Source organism: Panthera pardus, unplaced genomic scaffold (genome assembly GCF_024362965.1).
Source record: "Panthera pardus isolate Hobbes unplaced genomic scaffold, ASM2436296v1 HiC_scaffold_8, whole genome shotgun sequence".
Taxonomy (NCBI): Eukaryota; Metazoa; Chordata; class Mammalia; order Carnivora; family Felidae; genus Panthera; species Panthera pardus.
The window spans coordinates 1,083,112-1,107,284 of record NW_026527013.1 but is presented as its reverse complement, the minus strand read 5'-3'; the positions used below and the strand labels follow the sequence as shown (position 1 = coordinate 1,107,284).

General features: G+C 64.9%; 1 protein-coding gene and 1 long non-coding RNA gene across 3 annotated transcripts; both read left to right on the top strand.

Moving 5' to 3' along the window:
- The first annotated feature begins 1,238 nt into the window (after window positions 1-1,238).
- REXO1 (RNA exonuclease 1 homolog) lies at window positions 1,239-23,753 on the top strand. Its single transcript, XM_053897062.1, has 16 exons — window positions 1,239-1,537; window positions 12,908-14,649; window positions 15,698-15,802; window positions 16,577-16,790; window positions 18,846-19,009; window positions 19,417-19,548; window positions 19,695-19,818; window positions 20,534-20,647; window positions 20,793-20,930; window positions 21,047-21,160; window positions 21,264-21,337; window positions 21,529-21,639; window positions 22,083-22,198; window positions 22,298-22,436; window positions 22,595-22,715; window positions 22,802-23,753. The coding sequence occupies exons 1-16, from the start codon at window positions 1,381-1,383 to the stop codon at window positions 22,888-22,890; spliced, it is 3,654 nt and encodes a 1,217-aa protein (XP_053753037.1). The 5' UTR covers window positions 1,239-1,380; the 3' UTR covers window positions 22,891-23,753.
- Window positions 3,258-5,513, top strand: LOC128775507 (uncharacterized). 2 transcript variants are annotated; one of them, XR_008420212.1, is made up of 2 exons: window positions 3,258-3,941; window positions 4,903-5,513. It is a non-coding gene; the product is annotated as an uncharacterized LOC128775507 (long non-coding RNA). The 2 variants fall into 2 exon arrangements; XR_008420211.1 differs by having other exon boundaries at window positions 3,258-4,656.
- Window positions 23,754-24,173: the final 420 nt, after the last annotated feature.

Sequence of the window (24,173 nt, the reverse complement as noted above, 5' to 3'; positions counted from 1 at the left end):
GTGTCCTCCGGGTCCGTCCACGTGGTGGCAGGTGGCAGGACGTCCTTTCTTCTTCAGGCTGAATAACAACATTTCATTACATGGACAATCCACATTTTGTGTGCCCACTCACCTGTTGATAGATAAGGGCTCTTCCCATCTCTTGGCTGTTGCGAATTATGCTGCTGTGAACAGGGGTGTACAAATACCTCTTCAGGATTCTTCTTTCCATTCTTTTGGATATACAACCCGAAGTGAGATTGCTGTATCACAGGGTAGCTCCATTTTAAACTTTTTGAGGAACGACCATACTATTTTGGCTGCACCGTTTTATAATCCCACCAACATACATAGTATGGATTATAAATATGTTTACATATATACTATATATAAGTTTATATACTTATGTGTGTGTGCATATATATATATACATATATATATATATATATATATACACATATATATATATACATACATATATATACTGTGTGTGTTCATATATATATATATGAACTTGAACTCAGGACCCTGAGATCAAGAGTCACTCGCTCCACCGACTGAGCCAGCCAGGAGCCGCATTCTTACAATTTTTCATTAAGATGTTGGCCTAACCCTCCAGGCTCCAGGGACCCTCCCCTCCCCACCATATCCCTCATTTGTCCAGGTCAAGGTAGCATCTAGGGTAGATCTTGGTATACACTCGGCACGCGGTTTTATGTGAACACATGAATGAGTGAGAACGGGATTCTTGTGGGTCCGGGACAAGAGTCCTGCGGGGAGAAAGGAAGCACTCATTGACTCAAGTCGGCTGCACACCGGGGCGGAGGTAAGCTTTAGGGGTAAACGGAGCAGGTTCCCAGGCACAAGACGCGCCTGTAGGGCTCGCCTCGTCCAGCAGGGGGCACTTCAGGGCAACGTGTTCCTAAAACGCAAATTAATAGCAAATGCATGACAGCTGGTCCTGACGGACTTCGTTGTTGTTGTTGTTGTTGTTGTTGTTTTTTGATCAGGCGCGCAGTAGACAGCCCAGGCGCCGTCGGGGCCTCGGGCTCAAGATGGCTTTGCTGCCATAGCTCAGGGCCGGGCGGCGGCGCCGGCGAAGCCCCTGAAGGCCGCAGGCGGGGCCGCCCGCACCCTCCGTCCCTCCTCCCGCGGCCACCTGTCCCTGCCCACGGGTCCGCGAAGCGCCTCGGTTCCTCAAGGGCTGGAGTTTCTGATCAGGCGCGCTGCGGGCAGCCGCTCCCGGGGTCCCTTGCGGCGGCGTCCCGGGGGCCTGCGGGGGCCTCGGAGCAAGATGGCGGCAGCGGGGTCCGTGAGGCGCGGGCGGCGGCGACCGCGGCGCCAGTGAGCGGCCCGGGGGCCCGGGCGGCTCCGGGCCGGGGTCCCGCTTCGGGACGGACCATGCTACGCTCCACCGGTTTCTTCCGGGCCATCGACTGCCCCTACTGGGCTGGGGCGCCCGGGGGGCCCTGCCGGCGGCCCTACTGCCACTTCCGGCACCGCGGGGCCCGGGGCCCCGGCGCGCTGGTCGGCGGTGGAGCGGCGCCCCCCGCGGCAGGTAATGCCCGACCTGGGCTTGGCTCCCCGACCCGGGGCTAGACTCCACGGCTGGGACTTTCCCGGCTCCTCCGTTCTCGGCCCAGACCCCTCTCCGGACGCTGGTGGGCGTCGTCTCGCCAGCCGGGACCGGGACCACCCACCCCGGGGCCCGGTGCAAGTCGCGGCATCTGTGCGAGCCTCCGTTTCCATGAGCGTACGGTGTAACCGTGAGGGGGCATGCCGTCCTAGAGCTGTCGCGAGGGTGCAGTGAGCTATAGCGCAGGCCGAACCCTGAGCACGGGGCTCGGGAAACGAGCGCGGCTGACACTGGTCCGCAGGCCCAGGACTCCCCTGCCTTTACTCGCACCCGAGTTTCTCGCTGGGGTGACCATCCCCGCCGCGCCCCCAACCCCAGGTGCTGTGGCAGCTCTTGTTTGCTGCTGCGTTGCGTTCCCCCTCCGCGCCTCCAGTAGTGGGGTCGGGAGGGTCTTAGGAGCACCTACTGTGTGTCGAGCCCTGTGTCAGACGCAGCTGGACAGGGAGTAAGCCAAACCCGAGGGACTGGGACGGGAGGGCGGATGGGCTCCCAGGAAATGACCTTCTTTCGGTTGGGCAGAGAATGTTAGCGGGCTGCACGTCGTATCCTCGCGGTGATTGTCATTGTCATGGCAGAGTTTGGTGAAAGCTGGGAGCTCTTCTTGTAGGAGGTGTGGGATTTCAGCGGAGACTTTAAGAACGGGGCGGGGCGGGGTGGGGAAGGAGGACATCGCAGGGAAAGGCTTGGAGGGAGGATTAAGTGGTGTCATTCCTTCTGAGGGAAACTCAGGCTCCCGCTGGTGATCTCTGTCCTTCAGGACTGGCTCTCCCTTTCCATCAGACCCAGACTCCCTCATTCAGCCTCAATTTCAAATTCCCTCTCTGTCTTTCCCCAGGAAAAATGTCTTTTATTTCAGAACCGTCTTCGAAAGAGGAGTGGGCCGGCTGGGATTAAATAATAGGCCTGTTTTCCCATTTTGCCAAGGAAAGAATAGGAGGGTTTTTTTAATTTCTCGCACGAATTTGTTTAGCCCCCCGCACCTGCAGCTGACGGTTTGCAGACAGCCAGATGCGAGCGTTCATTGCCTGGCTCCCCACCTATTCTGGGCACGGGGCATTCAGAGCTGCGAGCCACGGGCGCCGCCGTCAGGAACCTGTTGAGAAGACAAAACAGAGGTGCCCCCTGGTACCTCAGCATCGGGTCATTATCACTCCCGTCTCTCGTGGGGGCCAGGAAGGTGGCGGACAGCACGTTGGAGGCATCTGGGAGTCAGCGCCCCGCTGATGTGTGGAGGCGCGGTTTCTTGACTCCATTTGTTTGCCTCTTGGTGTCATACGCCTTGCTTTGCAAAGAGCCCCCTGGGTTTTGGGTTCCTCTGGGTGAGTCCAGAGAGGGCCGGCCCACTCCCTTATGCCCCTGACGTTCTGACTTGGCCCCAAGTCTGCGTGTTGCCTTCCAGCCTTCCGTTCTGGGGTGTTGATTTCTGTCCTCGTGTGTCCCTCCCGTGGTAAGTCACTTTTCAGATTTCTTTCTACGTCAAGAATGGCCAGTGAGTTTCCTAAAGGATCATTTCTAGGAGCCTGTTTGGTGAGGAAGTCCTGTGTGCCCCACTTGCTATAGGGGAAAAATGCAGCCGTCTACCCCTTTCCATGGTGGGTCTGCATTTTCTTTTTGCAGGGAAGGGAGGGAGGGGAGGGAGGGGAGGGAAGCCTGCTTTCTGGTGGCGCCGCTTCTCCTGCAGAGGGGCAGGGCCAAATCCCAGCTCAGCCTCTTCCTTGCCGTGCAGCCCCTCTGACCCTCTGTTTCCTTCTCCGTGGCATGCTTCTGGGGTCGCTGCCCTGTGAGGACGCCAGGGGAGAGTGTGTGCCTAGTCCTTTCCCTCCCTTTCAGCTTCCCCCTGCTCCAGATTTTGACAAGCTCGGTTTCCTGTGGGTCGGAAGAGGCCGCAGCGGTCCAGATGTGCACAGGGAGGCGCTCTTGCCAGGGTGGGCTGGGCCAGCTTTGCTTGGACTCATTTTTAAGCAACAGCGTTGCTAAGGTGCTTGGTGGACGCAGCCTGCAGGAGGGACGTTGGGGTCCCCGTGAGGCCCAGCACCTCCAGTCTTGGGCCGCTGGGTGCCTGAGACTTTTGGCAGAGTCTGAGGCCCGTGAGGGGCCGGGGCAGGGATCCTGTTCCTTCCAGACCTTCGGCTCCAGCCCCGTGCCTCCCAGTGTGGGATTCAGGATCCCCACCTCCGAACTTCGGTGTGATATTGCCCAGTTTCGGCAGCACGCACTTGGGCAGGCTCTCTATGACTCTGAATGGTAGGGATGATTGTCCCCATTTTACAGATGAGGAAACTGAGGCCCAGAGATGGGAAGCCACTCTCCTGTGTGCACGTGGCCGGTAAGTGGGGTTATGGGATTGAGTTTGGGCAGTCAGGCCCTCGCCCCACGCACCACCTTCCTCCAGTTTCTGCTGCCCAGCACCTGCGTGGCTCGCACACGCCTGGGCACCCACGGTGTGTCAGGCTCAGCGCTCTGCGCTCTGCCCTGGGGCCGGCAGGTCACAGCGAGGCTTGGGAGACACAGAATTGTGACACCTGAACACGAAACCTGAGGACAGGCTGGAAGGCAGGAGCGGTCACGGCCGTGGCAGGGGCGGCGGCTCTCGGGGCAGCCCTGCCCCTGGGCTTCACATCTAAGCCCTTGAAGGCCCTGCGTGGTCTGGAGCCCCGAGAGCGAGCACCGCTTCTGTAGGGCAGCTCTGAGCCCACAGAGTCCTGCAGAGGAGGGGGCTGGAGCCAGAGAAATAATGCCTCCCAGCAGAGGGTGGGTTCTGTTTCCTCCGCGAGCGGACTCGGGACAGGAAGGGCACGGCCTCAACGAACAGGCAGCCCCCGAGGCGTGGCCACGCTGCCCCTCTGCTGCTTCCTCTGTGGGCGGGGTGCCGGTGGGTTTCAGGGGGCGACTCCCCCCACCACGGAAGTGTGCTTTCCTGCGTCCAGCCCGTCAGCGCCGTGACCGTTTCTGTGCCCTGAGGCCGCGGGAGAACCCCAGCAGAGCCTGGTGTCTGGAGGCCTGGCCGGGCCGAGCAAGGACCCTGCACCGTTTGCTCGCTGGTGGGCACGTGGGCTTGAGTTGGGCGTCCTGCAGGGTCTGGGTGGGAGCTCTCAAGCTGGTTGGAGGAATAGTAGTCCCCCGTCCTCGGGGCCAGGCCTGCCGTGGGGGGTGTGCTGGGCGCCCCCGGTCGTGACAACGACCTACCCCAGCTGCAGTGACAACAGACGTTCCCCGGTGTCACCCAGTATCCCTTGGTCATAGGCTGATTCTCACTGCAGCCACTTTACTTTGTTTTTCAACTTCAGCCCCTGCCGCTCCCCAGATGCCGCAGCCCCCAGGGGCCCAGCCGCGCAGGCCTCCCACGGGAGAAGCCGTTGGTACCCTTGGTGGTGCTTCTGCTGTGCCGTTGCTGGTTTTCTGTGAGGATGGCATTAGAGGAGAGATGTGGGGGTTTTCTGGGCCCCCGGGTGCGCCCTGCCTGTGGTTTCAGGGGCGGAGTCCCAGCCGGTGAAGCCTGCACGTTACCTCTGTTCAGAGCACTTCTTTTCAGGACTTGGGTAACGTTTGTTTTAAAAACATTGGACGATCCCCAAAAATCCGAAGAAACACGTGGAAATTGCTGCAAATCCGTGCCTCCTGGCTTGCGGTGCTCCGCCTGGCCTGAGCTGGAGGAGGCCTGCTGTCCTTTCACGTAGCTGTGACCCTGCTGCACTGGTGACGTCGGATCGTGTTTTCCGAGGCTCCGCAGCCCCAGTGAGGAGAGGGGCCGTCCTGGGACCGAGTCCCCAGCTTTCCACACCTGGCAGTCCTCTGGATGCCTGAGGAGCCTTAAAAAACCTGCCTTCGCACCCCGAGCCGGTCTGGAGCCACACGCCTATCGCTGTGTCTGCACATAAAGCTGCTGATGGCCCTGTGACCCTGCCCCCGGGGGACTCGGAGTGGTGTCTGGGGAGGTCTGTGCTTGTCGGTTCGGAGGAGCTCCTGGCGTGGAGCGGGTGGGGGCGCCCCTCCCCGTGGTGCTGAGCACCCAGCCCCCGCGTGGGGCTGGCTGCGCGGGGTTCTCCAGGGGCTTCGGGGAGGAGGTGCGGCCAAGGCGGGGGTGCGCGGCCCCGAATGAGGGCGTTCCTGGCTCCGCTTTCTGTTGTGCAGAGAGCCCGTCTGGCCGGGGGCCTCCAGCAGGTCAGCGGTACCGCCTGGGCCTCAGTTATCCCTTCCGTGCAGCGAGTAATGACACGGGCCCTCGGCGGACAGAGCTGCAGGCACGTTCTCCCCCTCTGCAGCCCGTATCCCCTTTGCAGAATAACCCGTGGGGCTGTCGAGGGGTGTGCGCACGGGGATTCTTTCTGCTCCGTGTGCGTGTGCAGTGGGCAGACCGGTCGGTGTGATGTGCACGACGAACAGCCGGGCGCTAAGAAGCAGATGGGCAGCGGGTAGGAGGCATGGGGCTCCCCGGAGCCTGGAGCCCCCCGGGCGGACTGCCGGGGAATCAGGGAGACGCCTCCTGGCCACCGCTCTCCTCCTTCGCGATAGCTGCGTCCTCCAGGGTTTCTGCCGTTGGCTTGTGCCTTTTGAGGGAGCGGGCACGTGTGCTCGGCGTGTGAGGGCCTCTGGTCTGGCGGCCCCCCAGGCGCTGCAGGTTTCTGGAAACGGCCACGTGGAGCACCTGGGGGAACCTGCTTTTGCTGTAGTTTGCTGGAGAACAGGGTGGGAGGCTGATGGGGGGCCCAGCTCTGGGGGTGGGGCTTGGCCTGGACACGTGCGTACACAGGCAGGTATAGCTGGGTCTTGGGTGTCTTCTGTAAAATCGGGAGCTAGCCCCAGGACCCTGCAAGGGCTCTTCCGCATGGATCTGAATTCAGTACATACCTGTGGACCAGGATGGGGCACCGTGGAAGCAAAGGATTGGTGTCCAGCACAGATAGGGGCTGGGGTCTGGGGGAACTGCAGGTTGCAGGGACATCGGGCGGGTGTCCCCAAGCAAGTGGTTGCCGAACTGGGTTTTGAAGGGTGAGTAGAAGTTTGCCTGGCGGCTGGAAACAGGGGTGGGCAGATGGTAATCCCTGGTTGGGACTGGGAGACAGTGCAGTGAAAGGCCTGGAATCTTCTGTCCTGTGGTTTTGGGGGGAACTGGGGCGGGGGAGGGGAGGCTGCCCGCCAGCATCGCCGCCATCCCCGGCGGCTCCAGCAGGGGTCAGTGTTGTGACACTGATTCTGACTCCTCCCGCACGGGCCCCTGAGTCCTGCTGTGGTCTGGGAGTCCGCCCCACAGACTGGGAGGTGGGGGTGGGTGCAGGGGACAGGGGGAGGCAAAGCCCAGGAGGTAACGGGGAGGGCGTGTCCGGGTAGCACTGGGACCGCTTCCACTCCAGGCACATCCGGGTGAAGCTCGTCCCTGTGTGTCCTAGTTGACCCTGGGAGACCTGTGTGCTCTTCTCCAGCGGAGTGGCCCAGAGGGCCCTCAAAGAGCAGGAATGTGGGTGCTGTTTCAGGAGACAGGGCCCAGAAGCTCTGGGGCTCCCATCCCCACGCACCCATGAGCACAGGCCTGCCCAAGCAGCTGAGTCCCACCTCTTCTGCAGGGACAGTCTCGGAGGGCTGCCTGGAGGAGCCGCTGAGACAGTCCGTCGGGCTCTGGGCAGGAAGCTGTCCAAATATGTGGGTGGGGGAGGGGCTGGCCCACCTGGGAAATCTGTCCTCATCACTCCCCACTCCCCGCCTCCCCAACCCCCCCCTTCCCCCCCGGCCCAGCACCTTCCTGGGGGGTCAAGTAATAGAAGCCGCTGATGCTGATGGGTGATGTTGGTGTGTGGGCTCGTAGGGGCCACAGCCGGCTCCCCCTGTGTCTTGAACCCACGTTCCAGGAATGGCCGTGACGGGCATGGCCTTCCTTCCCTGCCAGCTTCACCTGGAGCATCCCGAGCACACTGTTCCACGTTCCAGGCCTCCCAGGACCTCCCAGGAACCTGTGTTGTGGAGGAAGGTGACCCCAGGAACATCCACTGGCCAGCGTGTTGGAAACGCACCAGGGCCAGAGCGAGAGAAGTGCTGAGATCGTGTGTTCGGACCCTGAAAGTGATCTGCGCCTGCCGCGGACTGGCTGTGAGGGCAGAAGGGGGGCCGCGGTGTTCCATGCTCGTGGTGGCCCGGCCGCAGGAGCAGAGGGGGCGCCGCAGAGAACGGGCCACGGTCAGCTGCACCCCTGGGAGGCCCGTCGTTGCCAGTGCGGCCTAGTCCTTCGAGGGTGCCGTTCTGTTGCGTTTTTGTGCTCTTTAGGGATTTCTGGGTTCTCTTGGTTTTTTTGGCCTGTGCCGTATGCTTCCCTGTGTTTTTGCAGCATGGTTGAGCCCCGTCGTATTTAGACTCCGCGACTCCACGTGGGTACTGCTGTCCTGGTCCTCCCAGGATCAGGCCCTGGGGAGAGCGCGGAGTGCCGAGCGACCGGTATTCCCAGGTGTGCCTGGGGCCCTCGCCTCGAGCTTGCTTCTGGGCTGGGGGCTTCAGAGCTGAGGGGAGGCTCCAGGGGGCAGAGGGCAGTGAGGGGAGGCCGTCCAGGGGTCGGGCCGTCCAGTGTCGTCAGCCCAAGGTGGAGGTGGACCCCAGGCCCCGCTCCCCAGGCACAGCCCGGGTGTCCCTCACGTGCACTCCCAAACACCTGCTTCTGTTGGCTGTCACAGTTCTCTTGCTGCGTGTCCGGGGTGCCACAGGCAGCCACAGGCCTCTGCCCTCTGCCCTCTGCTCCGGAATGAGTGAGTGGCCAGGTACTTTTTCCCTGGGCTTCAGGCTCCTGCTCTGTCCAGTGGGGCACTTGGATGTCCAGGAGTGGGGTGTGGGGGGCCCCGGGAACAGGGCCTCTGGGCCTGGAGGGGAGTAGTGACAGCCAGCCCCTCTGAGGACCTGGGGACTGCCCTGCCCCCCATAGGGGTGGTGAGCGCTCAGAACCGCTGTGCCCCCGTTGGTTATCCACCCTGCATTCCAGCCGAGCCCGCCAGGGCTGGCCGACAGCCAGTGTCCTTTCTGCCACCGTGGTCTTCTGGGGATGTCCGCCCTCTCTGCGAGGGCTCGCGCCCTATGGAGTCCTCAGAACGTGGCTGGGTTTACTGTCTCCACTTAGGCCCCACACAAGCAGCCAATGTGTCCTGCTTATCTCTGGTGCTGTAGGGACCGTCTCCTCCTGTGCCCCCGTGCGGGGTCAGCCGGCTGTCTCCGCCACCGCCACCGCCAGCCGGGTTGGAGGAGAGCCCCGCTGATGGCTTATCCGAGCTCAAAGCCGGGGTGGGACCGCTGTGCGCTGTGTGCTTATCGGGTTTGGACCTTGGGCCGAGTAGAAGGAGGGGAGCGGCGACGGCCAGCCCTTCAGAAGGCAGCGCCGGCTCCCCTTTCCGGAGGGGGGAGAGGACCCAGGCTCTGGGGTCAGACCTCTCCAGCTGGGCGGGGCTGGCAGCTAGGCTGGCCAAGACTCCGGCTCCTTATCTGTGGAAGGAGGGCTCTGTCCGTGCCTGAAGTTCACGGTGGGGCTCACGGACCTCCCCCAGTGTGGCCTCCGTGCTTGGCTGTCTCGTCGAGTCCGCGTGCGTTGTGGACGGCAGGCTGCGCGCTGTTGTCCAGAGCGGAGTGAGGCACAGAGGCGCGGGTGCGGCCAGAATTGGGTGTCTCCCGGCAGGGGGAAGGGTCGGAGTGACTGGGGCCGGCTGCCCTATCCTGCTGTTCTCTCAGCCCCGTGCGGTCTCCATAGCGAGCCTTGACCCAGCCCCAATGGGCTCTTGCACTCAGTGACCCACAGCCCTGGAAAGCGGGGGTCTGGCCTTTCCTTGTGGGGATGGGGAAGCAGGCCTGGAAGCCTGTCCTAGAGGCTGGTGGTCAGAGAGGGTGTCGGGCCTCCACGGCCGGGAGAGCCAGAGGAGGGCGGCTCTGTCCTTCAGCAGGGCAGGTCTGGTGGACGCGTGGCCTCCGAGGGCACAGAACCGAGGCTCAGGCACCGCCAGGGGAAGACTTGGCCTGTGTGGGCTGGCGGCAGGGGTGGGAAGAGGCATTTGGTGACTTTCCTTTTCCAAAAATCAGCCCAAATGATCTTGCTTTTCCAGGGGCAAACCCCCACGGGAGCGCTCTTGGCTCCCGTCCGGATCAACCCCCTCATCATTGGAAGACGCCTTCCACGGTGCCCTGAGGGCCGGCCTCGCAAGGTGCCACCTGCCCAGAGCCTTCGGCTGTGCTCCCGCAGGCGGGTGGGCACTGCCCCCAGGGCACCCCGCGGCTTGCAAAACATTTTCTTGGGGAGCTCCTCCAGTTCCCACAGGCTGTGCCAGGGACCCGGCCCTCCGAAGCAGGGCGGGGCAGGGGCCACGTGCCTGGAACAGGTAGCTTTTGCTCTCCCCTCCCCCAAGCCTCAAGTAGCCTTGGCTGGGGCTCAGCGGGCGCCTGCCTGCAGGGACTGAACTCTGGGCTCCCTGTGCCACGAGGTTGTAACAGAGCTCCTGGCAGCCGCACTCAAAGTTCCTAGACCTGTCTAGAGACCCTCAGGCTATTGATGAAAACTTACAGGACCAGTGGGGAACCAGAAGCCCCACAGGGGCAGGCTCTTGGCCTTGACCTTCTTAGGCCCACTGAGGGTGTTGCTTTTTGCTTTGTGGTTTTGAAGGCAGCCTCCAGCTGGGGCTGAACGCGCCCTGTGTTGGCAGGGCACATACCAAGGGGCTGGGTGCTTGGACTGGGCTCAGCCGGGGGCTGCACCCCCTTCAGAGTCTGAGCTGCTGAGACCCCAAGTGCACTCGCCCCTTCCCGGTTGAGAGGCCAGGGTGCTTGGAGGCTAGAGAGGGTGGAGCGAGCCGGTGTGACTGCCCTGACAATGCCAGTATGGGCTCCAAGGTGGAAAACGAGACGGCCTCCCTCCTGGCCTGTCTGCCTCCGGTTCCCCAGAGCTGAGGTGGCCTCAGGCTCTTTGTGGGGCCTCCTCTCTCCCTCCCTTGGGGGGAAACCCTTCCTTTCAAAATGTAAAGTGGCTTCATTACTTGGAACCAGGCTAAGGGGCCCCTGGCTGCCCTGCATTGTTTGTAGCCCTTTTCCCTGGGGAAGGGTAGGGAAAAGACCCCCATCGGTGCCTCCCTGACCGGCCCCTGGGGGAGGGGCATTGCCGCTAGGTGGACCCTAACTCCCATCTCCCCCACCAGGGGGAGGGCTCTTAGCCAAAGGAGGGCAGCGTGGGGAGTGAGGTGGGCTGGGCCGGAGGCCCCTTGAGACCCGCCAGTCCAGCCCCTCCAAGCCCCTGGTGGACGTGCCCAGTAAGTGCCCCCCAGCTTGTGGCTGGTCTGGGCGCTTCCGCTCTGCTGGCAGCCAGGACTTCTGCGGGGAGGAGAGGGCAGGGCACTGTCTTCCCTCTGTTCACTCAGGGGTCGTTAGGCTGGGGCGGGTCTCCCATTGGTGCCTTTGGACTGGTTGGGGGGTCAAGGTGGGCTGGGAGGGAGGCCCCCCTCTGGGTGGTCCCTCCACCTCTTACCAGGGGCCGCTGTGCGCCCTGCCCCCAGTCTCCCTCCCCCGTACCCTCTAGTTTTCAGCCATGAGGTGGGGGGCATGGAGTGGCTGCCCACCCCCCCACCCCCCCCCCCCGCCGGCTCTGGTTTTGCCTCCCTGTCTGTGTCTGAAGCATTTCTGTCCGCTCCTTTTCTCCCGAGTACGACTTAAGATGTGGGCTCCAAGGCAAAAGGCAAGCCACAGGCCGCAGTCTCTTCCCTCCCTCGGGCCCCAGGCGGCCCCAGCCCCAGCGCTGTCCCCTGCAAAGCTCCCTGTCCCCTGAAGGCAGGCAGGCAGCCACACGGTTTGGTTTCCTTTCCTTTGTCGAGTTTCCTGGGGCCACGGTAGCCGTGGCCGGCACCACCACCCGGGGCCTGAAAACAACACAAGATTTCCTTACCTGAAGAGGTCAGAGGTGCAAAATAGGTCTCACCGGGCTACATCCAGGTGTGGGCAGGGCTGGTCCTTTCTGGAGGTTCCAGGGGAGAGTCGCTGCCACACGGTCAACCACAGGGCATCGGATCTATTGACATATTCTTCGGTGATGGTGTAGAATTATCTCCGATAAGGTCTTTTAAGTTTGTGAGTATAGTTGACCTACACTGTTACGTTACCTTCAGGCATACTGCTTAGTGGTTTGAAAAGTTTGTACGTTACGCTAGGTTTTTTTAAAGCACATTGTACGCTTTAGATGGGATTTCTAACAAAGTCTCTGAATTCTGGAATACGTCAACACGGCGAACTTGAATCTGGTGTATTGTCCCTTTCTTGGAACGGTGGGCTTCATTTGGTCACATTTTATGGAGAATTTCCGCACCTCTGTCCATGAGGGAGAGTCTCTGGTGGGTTTCGTGCCGACGTTGGTGGCACTGGTCGTGCTGGTCTCGTAGACCATGCCCTGGAACCTGGAACAGAAGCAGGATTGTCTGTCTCACAGCCGCCTCGGGGTGGGGGTGGGGGTGGGGGGGGCGGGCATGACTGTTCAGACTGATAGAAACGGTAAAAGGACGTAAGGTGGGGCGCCTGGGTGGCTCAACCGGTTGGGGTCCGACTCTGGATCCCAGGCTCGTGGGTTGAGGTGGCCGCTGGCTTGCTCTCCACCCTACTTGGTGTTCTCAGAATGCGATGTGAATGTAAATGCTTTTTTCCGCTTTGCTCCGTGGGGCCGCAGCACGGACAGCATTCTGCTTTTCCTGTCCCCTCACAATCGCGTGTGGGTGTCCTTCGTGACTCCGTGCTCCCTGACGGTGGGCCCCTCGGTGGCTCCGTGCTCTCCTGGCGCGTGCACGGCCCCGTGGACGTAACTGCGGGGAGCAAGTTTGTGGGACAGAGCCCTAGAGGTGACACCTCTGGGGTGGCCCTGACCCAGGGGAGGTGGGCGAGGGCCGTGGCTGCTCCCTGCCTGGCCGGCCAGCTTTCCGCGCACACCCTCCCGGCTCCCGTCCGTAGGAGGCAGCACGCCGTGGCTTCGGTGTGGGCCAGGTCCGTGGGACTCCCGTTCTCACTCCAGCTCCTGGAGCTACTTGTCCAGTCTGTGAGGTCGCCACTGCCCCACCCCATGCCGGGAGGCCTGTGGACGAGTGGCCGTGCCCCCGGGGGCCCGGCCCCTGTCCTGCCTCCTGGCCGGGCGGCCTCCCTAGGGCTTTGCCAGAGGCCCCGCCCCCAGTTGGTTCTGCTTCTCTGCTCTTCCCCGGCGGCCCTCCGGGGCGACGCCCGGGTTGAGGCTGTGGCCCGACGTTGGCCCGCGTGGCTGCGGCTTCTTCGGGGGGCCTGCTCACTGCCGTTTTCTCCCGCTTCCCGTTTCAGGGCTTGGATATGACCCGTACAACCCCGAGCTGCCCAAGCCCCCCGTGCAGAGGGAGAATGGCGCCCTGGGCAGCGGGGGGGAGCCCCGCTCGGACATCCTGGAGCTGGAGCTGGTCAACCAGGCCATCGAGGCGGTGCGCTCGGAGGTAGAGCTGGAGCAGCGGCGCTACCAGGAGCTCCTGGAGACGGCCCGCGAGCACCGCTCGGCCGAGGCCCCTGCCGTGGCGCCCCGAGGCCCCGCCGCTAGTCCCGCCGCGGGCCTGGACGAGGACGCCTTCCCGCTGTCCTTCGATTACAACCCCGGCGGCCGCCCGGGCCTGTTGAGCCCCGATGCCGGCTACCAGCCCACTCCCCTGGCCACCGCCGCCGAGGCGGCCGGCAAGTACTCGCTGGCCGTGGATCGCGCTCAGGGCCACGGCGGAGGGGCTGGCGGCGCCTTGGAGTACGTGCCCAAGGCCGTGAGCCAGCCCCAGCGGTACAGCCGCCCCGTCCCCAGCGGCAAGTACGTGGTGGATGACTCCAAGCCGTCCACGGACCTGGAGTATGACCCTCTGTCCAACTTCTCTGCCCGGCTGCTCAGCAGGACCAGCTCCAAAGACGACAGGGCCCCCAAGCGGCCCCGGGGCTCCCGGGGTAGCGAGCCGTACACGCCTGCCCTCAAGAAGCCCTGCGACCCCTTTGCCGGCTGCGATGCCAGGTTCTCAGACTCGGATGACGACGCCGCCGCTCCGGGTGATGGGCCGGTCACCACGAGCCCCCCGCGAGCCCAGGCGGGCCCCGAGGGCAAGGCCCCCGGGAAGCCGGCCTCCAGGGAGGTCCAGGAGACCGAGGAGGGCAGCCTGCGCGAGACCAAGGAGATGGCCGTGCAGTATGACGTCGAGGACCTCGGGCAGCCCCCCAAGGGTCCCGGTGCGGAGCCCGGGGCCAAGCCTGGCTCCCCGGCCAGGGCCTCGCAGGACCCCAGCGGCCCCAAGGAGGGGAGACCCAAGAAGAAGAGAGGCGGGGCCCTGCCCGCCCCTGGCCGCAAGGACGGTGTCCGGAGGAAGGACCGGGGTAAAGACGGAGAGCAGGGGCGGCCTGCCGGGAAGCCCTGTGCAGACCGGCGGGGCGCGCGGGCCGGCAGCCCCCGGCACAGGGCCAGGCAGCCCGAAGGGACCAAGAAAAAGCCATCTTTGGCCACCCCGGTGGCCAGCTCAGGGAACAGCCGGCCCGACCGTGGGGGTGCCCACCAGCTGCCAAGCAGGACGGGCGGGAAGACGCCGCCGGGGAAGCTGGCCGAGCGGAAGGCCCGCTCGCTGGACGAGGGTGCCTCCCGGGACGCCCCCAAGCTGCAGAAGCGGGCGCTGAGCCACGCGGACCTCTTTGGGGACGAGAGTGAGGATGAGGGCCTGGGCCCGGGGCCCGCGGCACCCCCCGCCCTGCCCTGCCTCAGCTCGGACTCGGACTCGGACTCGGACCCGGACCCGGACCACAGCCTGGGCTGCTCCCCCGCTCAGGGGCCACGCAAGCGCCTCAAGGCCCCGCAGCCCCCCTGTCCTGCCCCCGCCCCTGCCCCCCCCTCCCCCTCCCCCTCCTCCTCTTCCTCCTCCTCCTCCTCCTCCTCCGGGGCCGGCGGGGATGTGGACTACTCAGCTTTGGAGAAGGAGGTCGACTTTGACTCCGACCCCCTGGAGGAGTGTCTGCGCATCTTCAATGAGTCCACCAGTGTCAAGACAGAGGACAGAGGCCGGCAGGCCCGGCAGGTGCGCCCTGCTGGGGGGGTGCTCCCCTCCCTCCCTGTCCAGGAGCCCCTGCTGGCGCCCTGCTGCCCCTGCACCTTGTCCGGAAACAGAGCGCCAGGTCCCCCAGGCAGGGCCCGTGGCCACTGAGGCCCGGAAACCAGGGAGACCGGGCAGAGTTGTTGGGGGGGGGCAGCTCCCCTCTCCTTCGCCCTTCATCTCCCGCCCCCCCTCCTTCCCACGGTCTCTCTTCCCCTCCCCCCCACTTCCCTCTCCTTTCCCCCCTTTCTCCACTTCCCTTCCCTCTGCCTCCCTCCCTCCCCCTGTGCCCCTCTCATCCCCCCTCCACCTGCCTCCCTCTCTCCACTTTCCCCAGGCTACTCCTCTCGTCCTCCCCTCCCCACTTCCCTCCCTTTTCTCCTCCTCCTCCTCCTTTCCCAACCTCTTTTCCACTCCTTCCCTCCCCCCTCCCTCTCCTCTCACTCTCCTCCCCCACCCCCCAAACTCCAGTGTGCCCACGTCCTGCCACCAGAGGGTGCTTGCTTTGAACAAAGCCAGAGGGGCTAGTCCCTGCTCAGAAACCTGCAGCTTCTGTGCGTGGCACGAGATCGGGCCGCCTGCTTGGTCCTTTAGTGCTCTGCTCTGTTCACAGACCTTTGAGGTGTTGCTGTTCAGATTTTTTCTCTCTCTTCCCACATTTCTGAGTTGCCCCGTGTGAGCTGGCGAGGGAGGGGAGCAGGAGGCAGTGGTTTGGGCCCGAGACCACCTTGGCCGGGGCCTGGGTCACACTCGGGCTGGGTGCGTCTGCGGGAGTCGCGTGCAGGACTGGCCAGCACTGGGGTTTCCCCATCTGTGAGTGGGCAGAGCACGCCTCCCGGTTGGGGGTGAGAGCCCCACATCGTGTTTCCAGACCCGGTAGGCCCTCCCTTGACTGTTCCCCGCTTTCCCACCTCACTCTCCGTGTCCTTTCTGAGTTACATATTCGCAGCGGGGAGGGTAGAGGAGTCGCCGCGCTGGTGTGGGGGTGAGGTCTGAGGGAGGAACCTCATCGAGGATTGAATGTGTGTTGCAGCCTCCCAAGGAAGAGAAGGTCGAAGCCCAGGGCCATTCGGGCCTCACCACTCTGTTCCCGGGGCAGAAGCGGAGGATTTCTCATCTCTCCAAGCAAGGCAAGGAGGTAAAGTCCACTGCTGGGCCCTGAGGGGAGGCCGGTGGGAGAGAGAAGGCCCCCGGCCTCTGCTGACGGCTTCCTCTGGCAGGCACGTGCCTGGCACTCCCCACGTGGTGGCAGAGACGTGCTTGGAGCCCACCTCCAGTCTTCGGTTCGGTGCCGGGGGGGTGGGTGGCGCGGGGCACGGAGGGGCACGGGGTCGGGGGGGGAACTGCTGGCTGTGAGCTGTGCTGTGTGATCTTGGACCGGTGGCCCGACCTTGCAGAGCTGGATCCCACCCCGAAGAGAGAAACAGCTGTCGGTGGCAGAGGGAAGGCTGGGGCAGAGGACCGGGCTCTCTGCCAAGCACCTGGGAGCTCTGGTGGATTCTATCACCAGACCCTTCCCCTGGCTAAGCTGAAGGCCAGAGAAAAGGAGTCAAGTGGGATTGGATTAGCGTGCCAATCCAATCAGGGGCCTAATGAGTCCCACCCACGCCGCGCCTATATCAGGGCCAAGGGCAGGGCCTAGGCATTCCGAGGCCAGGAGCCAAGAGAGCAGGGCAGCCGAGGTGCCCTGGGACAGCGAGGCAACATGAGTTTGAGGGCCAATGCGTGGAGCTGGCTGGTTCCTGCCAGGGTATCTGAGCACTCAGAGGAGGGCGCCGGGGCCGCGTGCCTGGCCCCGGCCCCGGAGCCCCTGCCTTCCTGTCTGTGGCCCTACCGTCAGCCTTTTGCCCCGTGTGGCCTGCTCTGGGTGCTCCCAGCATACAGACCCCCCCGGGAATTTGTCATCACCCAGGCAGAGCCCGGGAGGAGAGGCCCAGCGCCCCCTGCCCGGCCTCCCACCGCCCAGGAGGTGTGCTACCGGCGGGCCCAGCAGGCCCAGAGGGACTCCGCCGCCTGGCTCCAGGCCACCCAGCAGCCGGCCGAGAAGCCGTCGTCCTCCGTCCACATCTCGGCCCCCGGCGAGAAGAGGAGGATCGCCCACGTCCCCAACCCCCGCCTGGCTGCAGGTGAGTCCCGGGGCACAGGGGCTCGGGGGTGTGACAGGAGCCCAAGGCCAGGCTCTGCTTCTGCCAGCGATGTTGAACTCCAACAGGGCCCAGCTGGGGCCTCAGTGTGCTGGTCTGTGGAATGGGGATAAAAGTTTCCCTCCACTGTTAGCAGCAGGCTAACTCAGGCCTGATGCAGTGCCCGGCGGCTCCGGGCCTTTCCCGGCCTTGGTGTTGGTAGCCGGGGGCTGGCTGTGGAGGGTGTGCGGGGTGCCTTCTTCCCACCCCTTGTCTGTCTAACAGACCCAGAGAGTCTGTTGTGCCGGCTTCCTGCCTCCCTCTGAGGCCCCGACCCAGGGATCTCCCTGTGACTTCCACTCTGTCCCTGCCTGCCTGGTCTTTTTGTCCTTGCCTCCCCCGGGCTCCTGAGTGGGGGCACCGGGCTCTACACCGTGATCCCGGGAACGGGGGGGGCTGGCCTCGGTGGTCTGTGGGGCTGGGGTCAGCGAGGCTGTGGCCCCGGAGGCGCTCAGCTTGGTTGAGTTGAGCCAGCTGGTCTGGAGGCCCCCGGGGCTGTGTTTCCTTCTGTCTTGTGGGTGCTTCCCCCGCTTGGTCTTGTCTGAGGGTCCGGTCAGACCTGCGTGGTCCGACCGGCAGGACACTCGCTGGCGTCTGCAGCTGGGGGATGTGGGGGGGCCCCTGGCTGCTCGGCCACCGGGAGGCCTCGTTCGGATGCACATTCAGCTTCTCTCGGGTTGTAGAGGCCCCCTGCCATCTGGCCAGCCTCGGGGGGCACGGGGTGGCGTCCTTGCTGCTGGTTCAGATACTCCCTGGAGTCACCAGAGCCTGAAGGGTGGGCCCCACGAGGTAGTCCTCCACAGCCCTCCCCTGCCTCTCCCTGCTTTCGGGTAAACTGTCTGGCTTCTGCTCCTTCCCCTCCCCAGGGCTCCCGAGTTAGAACTTGAGGGCAAGAAGTGTGCACTGTGGATCTTCAGTCGTGGTTTAGCTGCAGGGACAGGAGAGCACCCCGAACCGTGTGGATCCTGGGACGCGGACTCTCTCGTCATCCCACCCCTTCTGCACGTGACCGGGTCCCCTGGGTCATCCTCCATGGCTCGGGACAGTCCTTGCCACAGTCATCACCAGACACACTTGGGGTGGCATTAACTCGCAGATGGCCCGGCATCCTTAGACACGGTGGCAACCTTCCCGAGCTGCAGGGGGTCACCCCAAGTTCAGGAGTCCCCTCCGATGCCTCGTGCTGGCTTTCCTCCCCATGCACACCCCGGGTGCCGCACAAACAGTCCGTGTGTAAATGAACCTAAGAGCTGTCTTTCCGTTCCGGAAGAGCGCGCGTTTTCCGCCCGCTCTGCAGAGGCCGGCCCTGGCGTGGGATGGGCCGCGGCCGGCTTGTGGTGCCACGGTCCCTCCAAGAGGCCGGGGGCCCGGGCCCCGTGCTCTCCTCATCCGCTCCCGTTCTTTTGTCGGCACAGAAGCCCCGTGCAGGCGCGTGCGCACACCCGCACCCCGGTCTCCGGCCCCCGCCGCCTCCCCGGAGCCCTCGGAAACAGCCCGGCAGGCGGGTGCCCTCCTCCCCGGGGAGGCGGGAGACTGTTTGGTTTGTGACCTCATCAAAGGGAGAGGCAGAACACACAGGCAGCGGAGGGCCGGCCCCGCCGGTCACAGTGACTGGGCCGGGGGCATCCTGTACCCTCTGGTCCGCAGCCCAGGAGCGAGGGCCTTTCCTCCCTCAAAGGTCAATGCCTCGGAGTCGGGGGCCGGAGCATGTGGCAGAGGCTTCCCACGCGCCCTGCCACTCGCCGGGCCGCCCCGGCGGAGACGTTGCCTGAGCCGGCCTCCGAAGCCCCATTTGCGTTCCCCCCTTCTCGATGGACTTGCCCGAACGCACATAGAGCCTGATGTCATTCCGTAGCCCGTGCCCCACAGCCCGGCCCGTCCCCCTGTGCTCCGAGATGCACGTCCTGCTGACGCTGAACGACCGCGGCTGCTGGGTGCTGTGCAGCTCGGTCATGGGTGTGCTCTCTTCCTGCTCTCACGTCCCCTGTGCCCCGCCAGCCCCCACAGGTGCCAAGAGGACCCTCGCCGCCAGCAGCGGCCAGCCTCCCAATGGCCCCGAACCGGGCGGCCAGCCCCTGAAGGCGCGCACGCTGTCCGGCATGGCGTCCAAGACCACCGCCACCGTCACCCCCAAGCGTGTTGCCCACAGCCCGTCTTTACAGGTGAGCGCCCGCCCCCCCGGGTCCCCTGCCGCGGGAACCTGGGCGCCTGGCTTGCCGACGCCCCTGTGCCGCGTGGGTGCTCCTCCCCTTCCGGCTCCCTCTGCTGCCTTTGCTAACCGACTCCCCTCGCCCAGGGCGGCTTCAGTTCATAGACACTGAGCAGCGGGCACGCTGCCATGTACCCCCTCCCCCGCCCCCCCCGCCACGCCTGCCCTCAGTTTCCCCTTTGGCCAACCCTGCCGTGGCTGTGCTGGCCTCAGTGAGCCAGGGATGAGCTCTCTCAGGCCCCGAAGCCCAGAGTTCCCAGCAGGGTCCACCCTGCGTGTGCGGTGTCCCGTGGGTTCTGCGATACACGTCAGGGGACCAGGCACGGTACAGGCCGTCTCTGATGGGTCTGTCTTCTCTAGAGTTTAAAGAAGCCCATTATCCCAAAAGAGTTTGGGGGCAAAGTCCCCACGGTCATCCGCCAACGGTATCTCAACCTGTTTATTGAGGAGTGTCTCAAATTCTGCTCTTCAAACCAGGAAGCCGTAGAGAAGGTGCGTGACCCTGGGAGGTGGCCGCGGGCCGGCTGGGGGGACAGCGGGCTGGGGTGTGTGTAGGGGTGGCCAGGTCCTAGGCCGAGGGGCCGGGACCTTCCACTCCCCCGAGCACAGGGCCACAGGGCTGTGGTGTGTGTCTTCAGGCGCTGAACGAGGAGAAGGTGGCCTACGACCGCAGCCCCAGCAAGAACATCTATCTGAACGTAGCTGTGAATACCCTCAAGAAGCTCCGGGGCCTGGTCCCCAGCCCCACACCTGGTCTCAACAGTAAATCGGGGCGGGGCGGCCAGGGTGTCACATCTGCGAGATCCGGGTCTGCGCCTCTAGCAGAGGGCCACGGGCTCCCCCGACGTGCTGGGGCTGCTCCCCACCCGGGCTGTGGGAGCGGTGGGGCGGGGACCCCAGCCGCCAGCTCTCTGCCGCTCCCGGGGCTGGGGGGGCAGACGGGGACGAAAGCCTGCGGGGAACGCTGGTGGCGGGTGCAGGCTGCCGCTTGTCGGGCCTCTGTCGGAGACGGCTTGGTGCCGTGCCCTCAGAGCAGCCTCTTCTCGCTGTTGACCACGCTCCTTAGAGAGCCGGGTCTCTCGAGCCGAAGGCCACCAGCTAATGGGGCGGCCTCTTCAGAGGCGGAGCTCGGTGGGGCCCGCTCTGTGCGTTAAGCTCGGGGTGGGGACGGGGAGGACGTTTCAGGACTGCCTCTCGCGGGCACGCTGCCGTGTCCGTCTGCAGGCCTCCCGGCTCTCCTGCTCTTGCCTTGGCCCCGGCCCCTCCACCCCCCACAGCTCCCCCTGGGCAGGTTCCAGGGGCCCCAGGAGGCCCGGGACTTCCAGGCCACCTGCAGCCCGTCCCAGAAGAGTTGAGGTCACAGGAGGTCAGGCCTCTGGCGAGGAGCAGGCCAGGGGACAGGGCAGTACGGAGGGGGAGGGTGCACTTGGGAGGGACGAAGGAGACTGAGTGTAGTTTTTACCCCTCCCCCTTCCAGAAACCAGCGGCCGGAGGGTTGTGTCCCACGAGATGGTGCTGGGGGGCAAGTTGGCCACCAAAACCAGCTTCTCACTCAGCCGCCCGAGCAGCCCCCGGGTGGAGGATCTGAAAGGTGACCTGCCTACCCCTCCACCCCCCCCTCTCCCCCCGGGCCACCTGGGGGCCCAGCAGTGGCTGCCGTGGCCGAGCTCCTGTCTCCCCCGCCACGGCTGTCCTGGCCTCCCTGTGGGCTGACCACCTATGCCCGCTGTCCCCAGGGGCCGCCCTGTATGGCCGCCTCAAGGAATACCTGCTCACCGAGGACCAGCTCAAGGAGAACGGCTACCCCTTCCCTCACCCCGAGCGGCCGGGGGGCGCTGTCATCTTCACGGCCGAGGACAAGAAGCCCAAGGACTGTGAGTGGCCTTCAGCACCACCTGTGCTCGAGGAGGGGTAGGGAGACGGTGGCTCCGGGAGGGCTGCGTGGGGACAGGGCGCGACAGGGCCTGATGCTTCCCCTCCCGCCCCGTAGCCGCCTGTAGAATCTGCTGCCGCTGTGGCACCGAGTACCTCGTGTCCTCATCCGGCCGCTGCGTGCGCGAAGAGGAGTGTTACTACCATTGGGGGCGGCTCCGCCGGAACCGAGGTGAGCCCCCCCCCCCCCCGCCCCGCCCCAGCACAGCGGGTGTCGGGGCTGTGCCTGGGGCACGGGGGAGGCTCGGCCCTGACCGCTGCCACCTCCCTTCCAGTGGCTGGCGGCTGGGAGACTCAGTACACGTGCTGCTCGGCTGCCATCGGCTCTGCCGGCTGTCAGGTCGCCAAGGTAGGTCTCCTGGGCCCGCCGATACTCCCTCATCTCGGGAAGGGCCCCCAGCCTGCCTGGAAATGAGGTGCAACCCGGGCCGGCCCCCTGATCCCCCGTTTCTGTCCTTCGATCGGAGAAAGCCCGGCACCAGCCTGGCCCCTCGAGCCTGCCGCCCTCACCCACCCTCCCCTCCCCTCCCCTCCCCTCAGCAACACGTGCAGGACGGCCGGAAGGAGAACCTGGAAGGCTTTGTGAAAACTTTTGATAAAGAGCTTTCGGAAGATGCTCACCCGGGCGTTTATGCCCTTGACTGTGAAATGGTGAGCTGGCTGCCGTGGGTGTTCTGTTCGGTGGTCGTCCCGCTGCTGCGCCCACAGCTTTGAGGTGGGGGTGGGGGTGGGGGGTCTTAGGATAGAGAGCAGGTAGAGGGAGGAGCCGGGAGCAGAAGGGGGATCCTGCCAATGCCCCCCCCCCCCCCCCCCCCCGCCCTGCCCGCGCCGTGTGCCGGGCTGCGTCCGTTGTGCCTCCTCGAGGCCTTGCCGGCAGCTTCTGAGAGAGGGCTCCCCCACCGCCACCCCCCCCCCCACCTCCAGCCAAGTAGACGCTCTGACCTCACTCCTCAGCCCACGCTGCGTGCCGTATGACACGGCCCTTGCTGGGTACTGGAATGCCGGCCAGAGGGCTCGGGGACCAGCGGCCTCGTCCTGAGAGCGCTGGGTGCGGGGCGGGGCGCACGGTCACGGGAGCCCTCTCGGCCCCGCAGTCCTACACCACGTATGGCCTGGAGCTGACGCGTGTCACGGTGGTGGACACAGACATGCGGGTGGTCTACGACACCTTTGTCAAGCCGGACAACGAGATCGTCGACTACAACACCAGGTGTGGCCGCGCCCGCCCCCCCCCCCCAGCCCCCCCCAGGAGCGGGCACCCCGCCTCCCTCCCTGGCTACCTTCAGGCTCCCCGCTCCGCCCACACCAGGTTTTCAGGGGTCACTGAGGCTGACCTTGTGGACACGAGCATCTCGCTCCGGGATGTCCAGGCCGTCCTGCTGAGCATGTTCAGCGCCGACACCGTCCTCATCGGACACAGCCTAGAGAGCGACCTGCTGGCCTTGAAGGTACTGCCCACTCCCGGGGGTCCTGGGCCTGGTGCCCTCCGTGGGGGGGGGGGCAGTGGGAGCTGTGGGGGCGGGTCTGAGCCCCAGGCACCTTCCTACCCTGGCCCTCCCGGGGCCCTGGACCCGTGGTCTCTGCCCGCCCGCCCGCCCGCCCACAGGTCATTCACAGCACCGTGGTGGACACGTCCGTGCTCTTCCCGCACCGCCTGGGCCTCCCCTACAAGCGCTCCCTGCGGAACCTCATGGCTGACTACCTCAGACGGATCATCCAGGACAACGGTGAGCGGCCGGCGGGGGGCGGGGGGCGGGAGCGGCGGCCGGGCCCCGGGGGCGCAGCCACTCTGACGCGTCCATCCGCCCCGCAGTGGACGGGCACAGCTCCAGCGAGGACGCCAGCGCCTGCATGCACCTGGTGATCTGGAAGATCCGAGAAGACGCCAAGACCAAGCGGTGACCGCCGCCTGCCCGCCTCTCCCGCAGCCCCGGCCCGGCCTCTACCCCAGGCCTCTTCCAAAACAGTGCAATAAATCTCGAGAGCTAACCCTGTCCACGTCGCCGAGACATGGAAACAGAGAGAGCGGGACGAGCCGGCGGCACAAGAGCCCCAAGCCGAGACCACCTGGAGCCCTGACACCACCCCCCCCCGACGTGGCCCCCTTGCGCCGCCCCCGCCTCTCCCCCCACCCCCCCCACTCTGTCCTCCAGAGACTGCTGCTCATTCCCAGACGGGACCGGGACAGACCCCACCCGGCACCCAGAGGGCCCTGCGGAGTCCCTGGCAGCCAGGCCTCCCGCCCCTGCCCCTTCTCCTGCCGGGCAGGCTTTTCACGGGTGTGTTTGAGACAGGGGTTGTCTTTTTTTATTTTGTATTGTTATTTTTATTATTTGTAATTTAAACCTGGCAATTCGCACAGTTGTCTTTCCCCACCGGAAAAGGAAGACCCTGGTGCTGCCTTCCCCGTTGGGGGCGGGGGAGGGGGGGGGGGGGGAGAAGTCAGGGGGCCAGAAGCCGGCACCTTGGCAGCCACCAGGACGGAGAGTCCAGTCCGGCCCGGGCCGAGCGGGTGGAAACTGGCCTCCCCAAACCCACCTGGACTCCGTGACCTCTGGGAACGAAGCCAGCCCCCCCGCCACCCCCCCAGGGCCTCGCCTTTGGGACCCCTCCAGGGCCCACCAGCCTCTGGACCCTGTCTTCCTGCTGGAGCCCCGCCCTCCCCCCCGAGGGGCTGTCTGTAAAGGCCTGCAGCCCCCCTAGGGCCCTGACCCCTGGTCCCCTGACCCGAGGCAGGAACAGAATAAATGTTTGTATGGATTTTAGATCTCCTGGCGTCTGGTGGTGTTCTTGGTGCCTGGTGAGGCTCCACACTCAGCTGCCCCCAGGGTCCGGTCTGCCCCTAATTGGGGAAGCAGAAATAGAACCTTGTTCGTCTTCCCGAAAACCATCTCCTGCGGTCCCTGGGCCCGTCACGCTTCTGGCCCCCTTGGGGCTCTGTGATGGTGGAGGTGGTGACCCAGTCCTGTGAGCGGAGCTGGCTTGGCTGGCCGTCTTGCTTATCCGTGGGGCGGGGAGCGAGGAGACCTGGAGAGCCACCGTGCTGTGTCTGAGGAGCTAACGCGGATAGGGGAGGGTGGCCACCTGCCCGCTCCCCAAGTGCCGGCCCGCTGCTCCCGGGAGGTGCTTGTGTGCACGGGGCTCAGTGATGGACTCGGCCTGTCACTTGTGCCTCTTGGGGGTGT

Coding starts and splice junctions, on each gene's coding strand:
- REXO1 (XM_053897062.1), top strand. CDS start 1,381: ATGCTACGCTCCACCGGTTTCTTCCGGGCCATCGACTGCCCCTACTGG. Junction 15,803..16,576: donor TCTCCAAGCAAGGCAAGGAG/GTAAAGTCCACT, acceptor GTCATCACCCAG/GCAGAGCCCGGGAGGAGAGG. Junction 19,010..19,416: donor CCCACAGCCCGTCTTTACAG/GTGAGCGCCCGC, acceptor TGTCTTCTCTAG/AGTTTAAAGAAGCCCATTAT.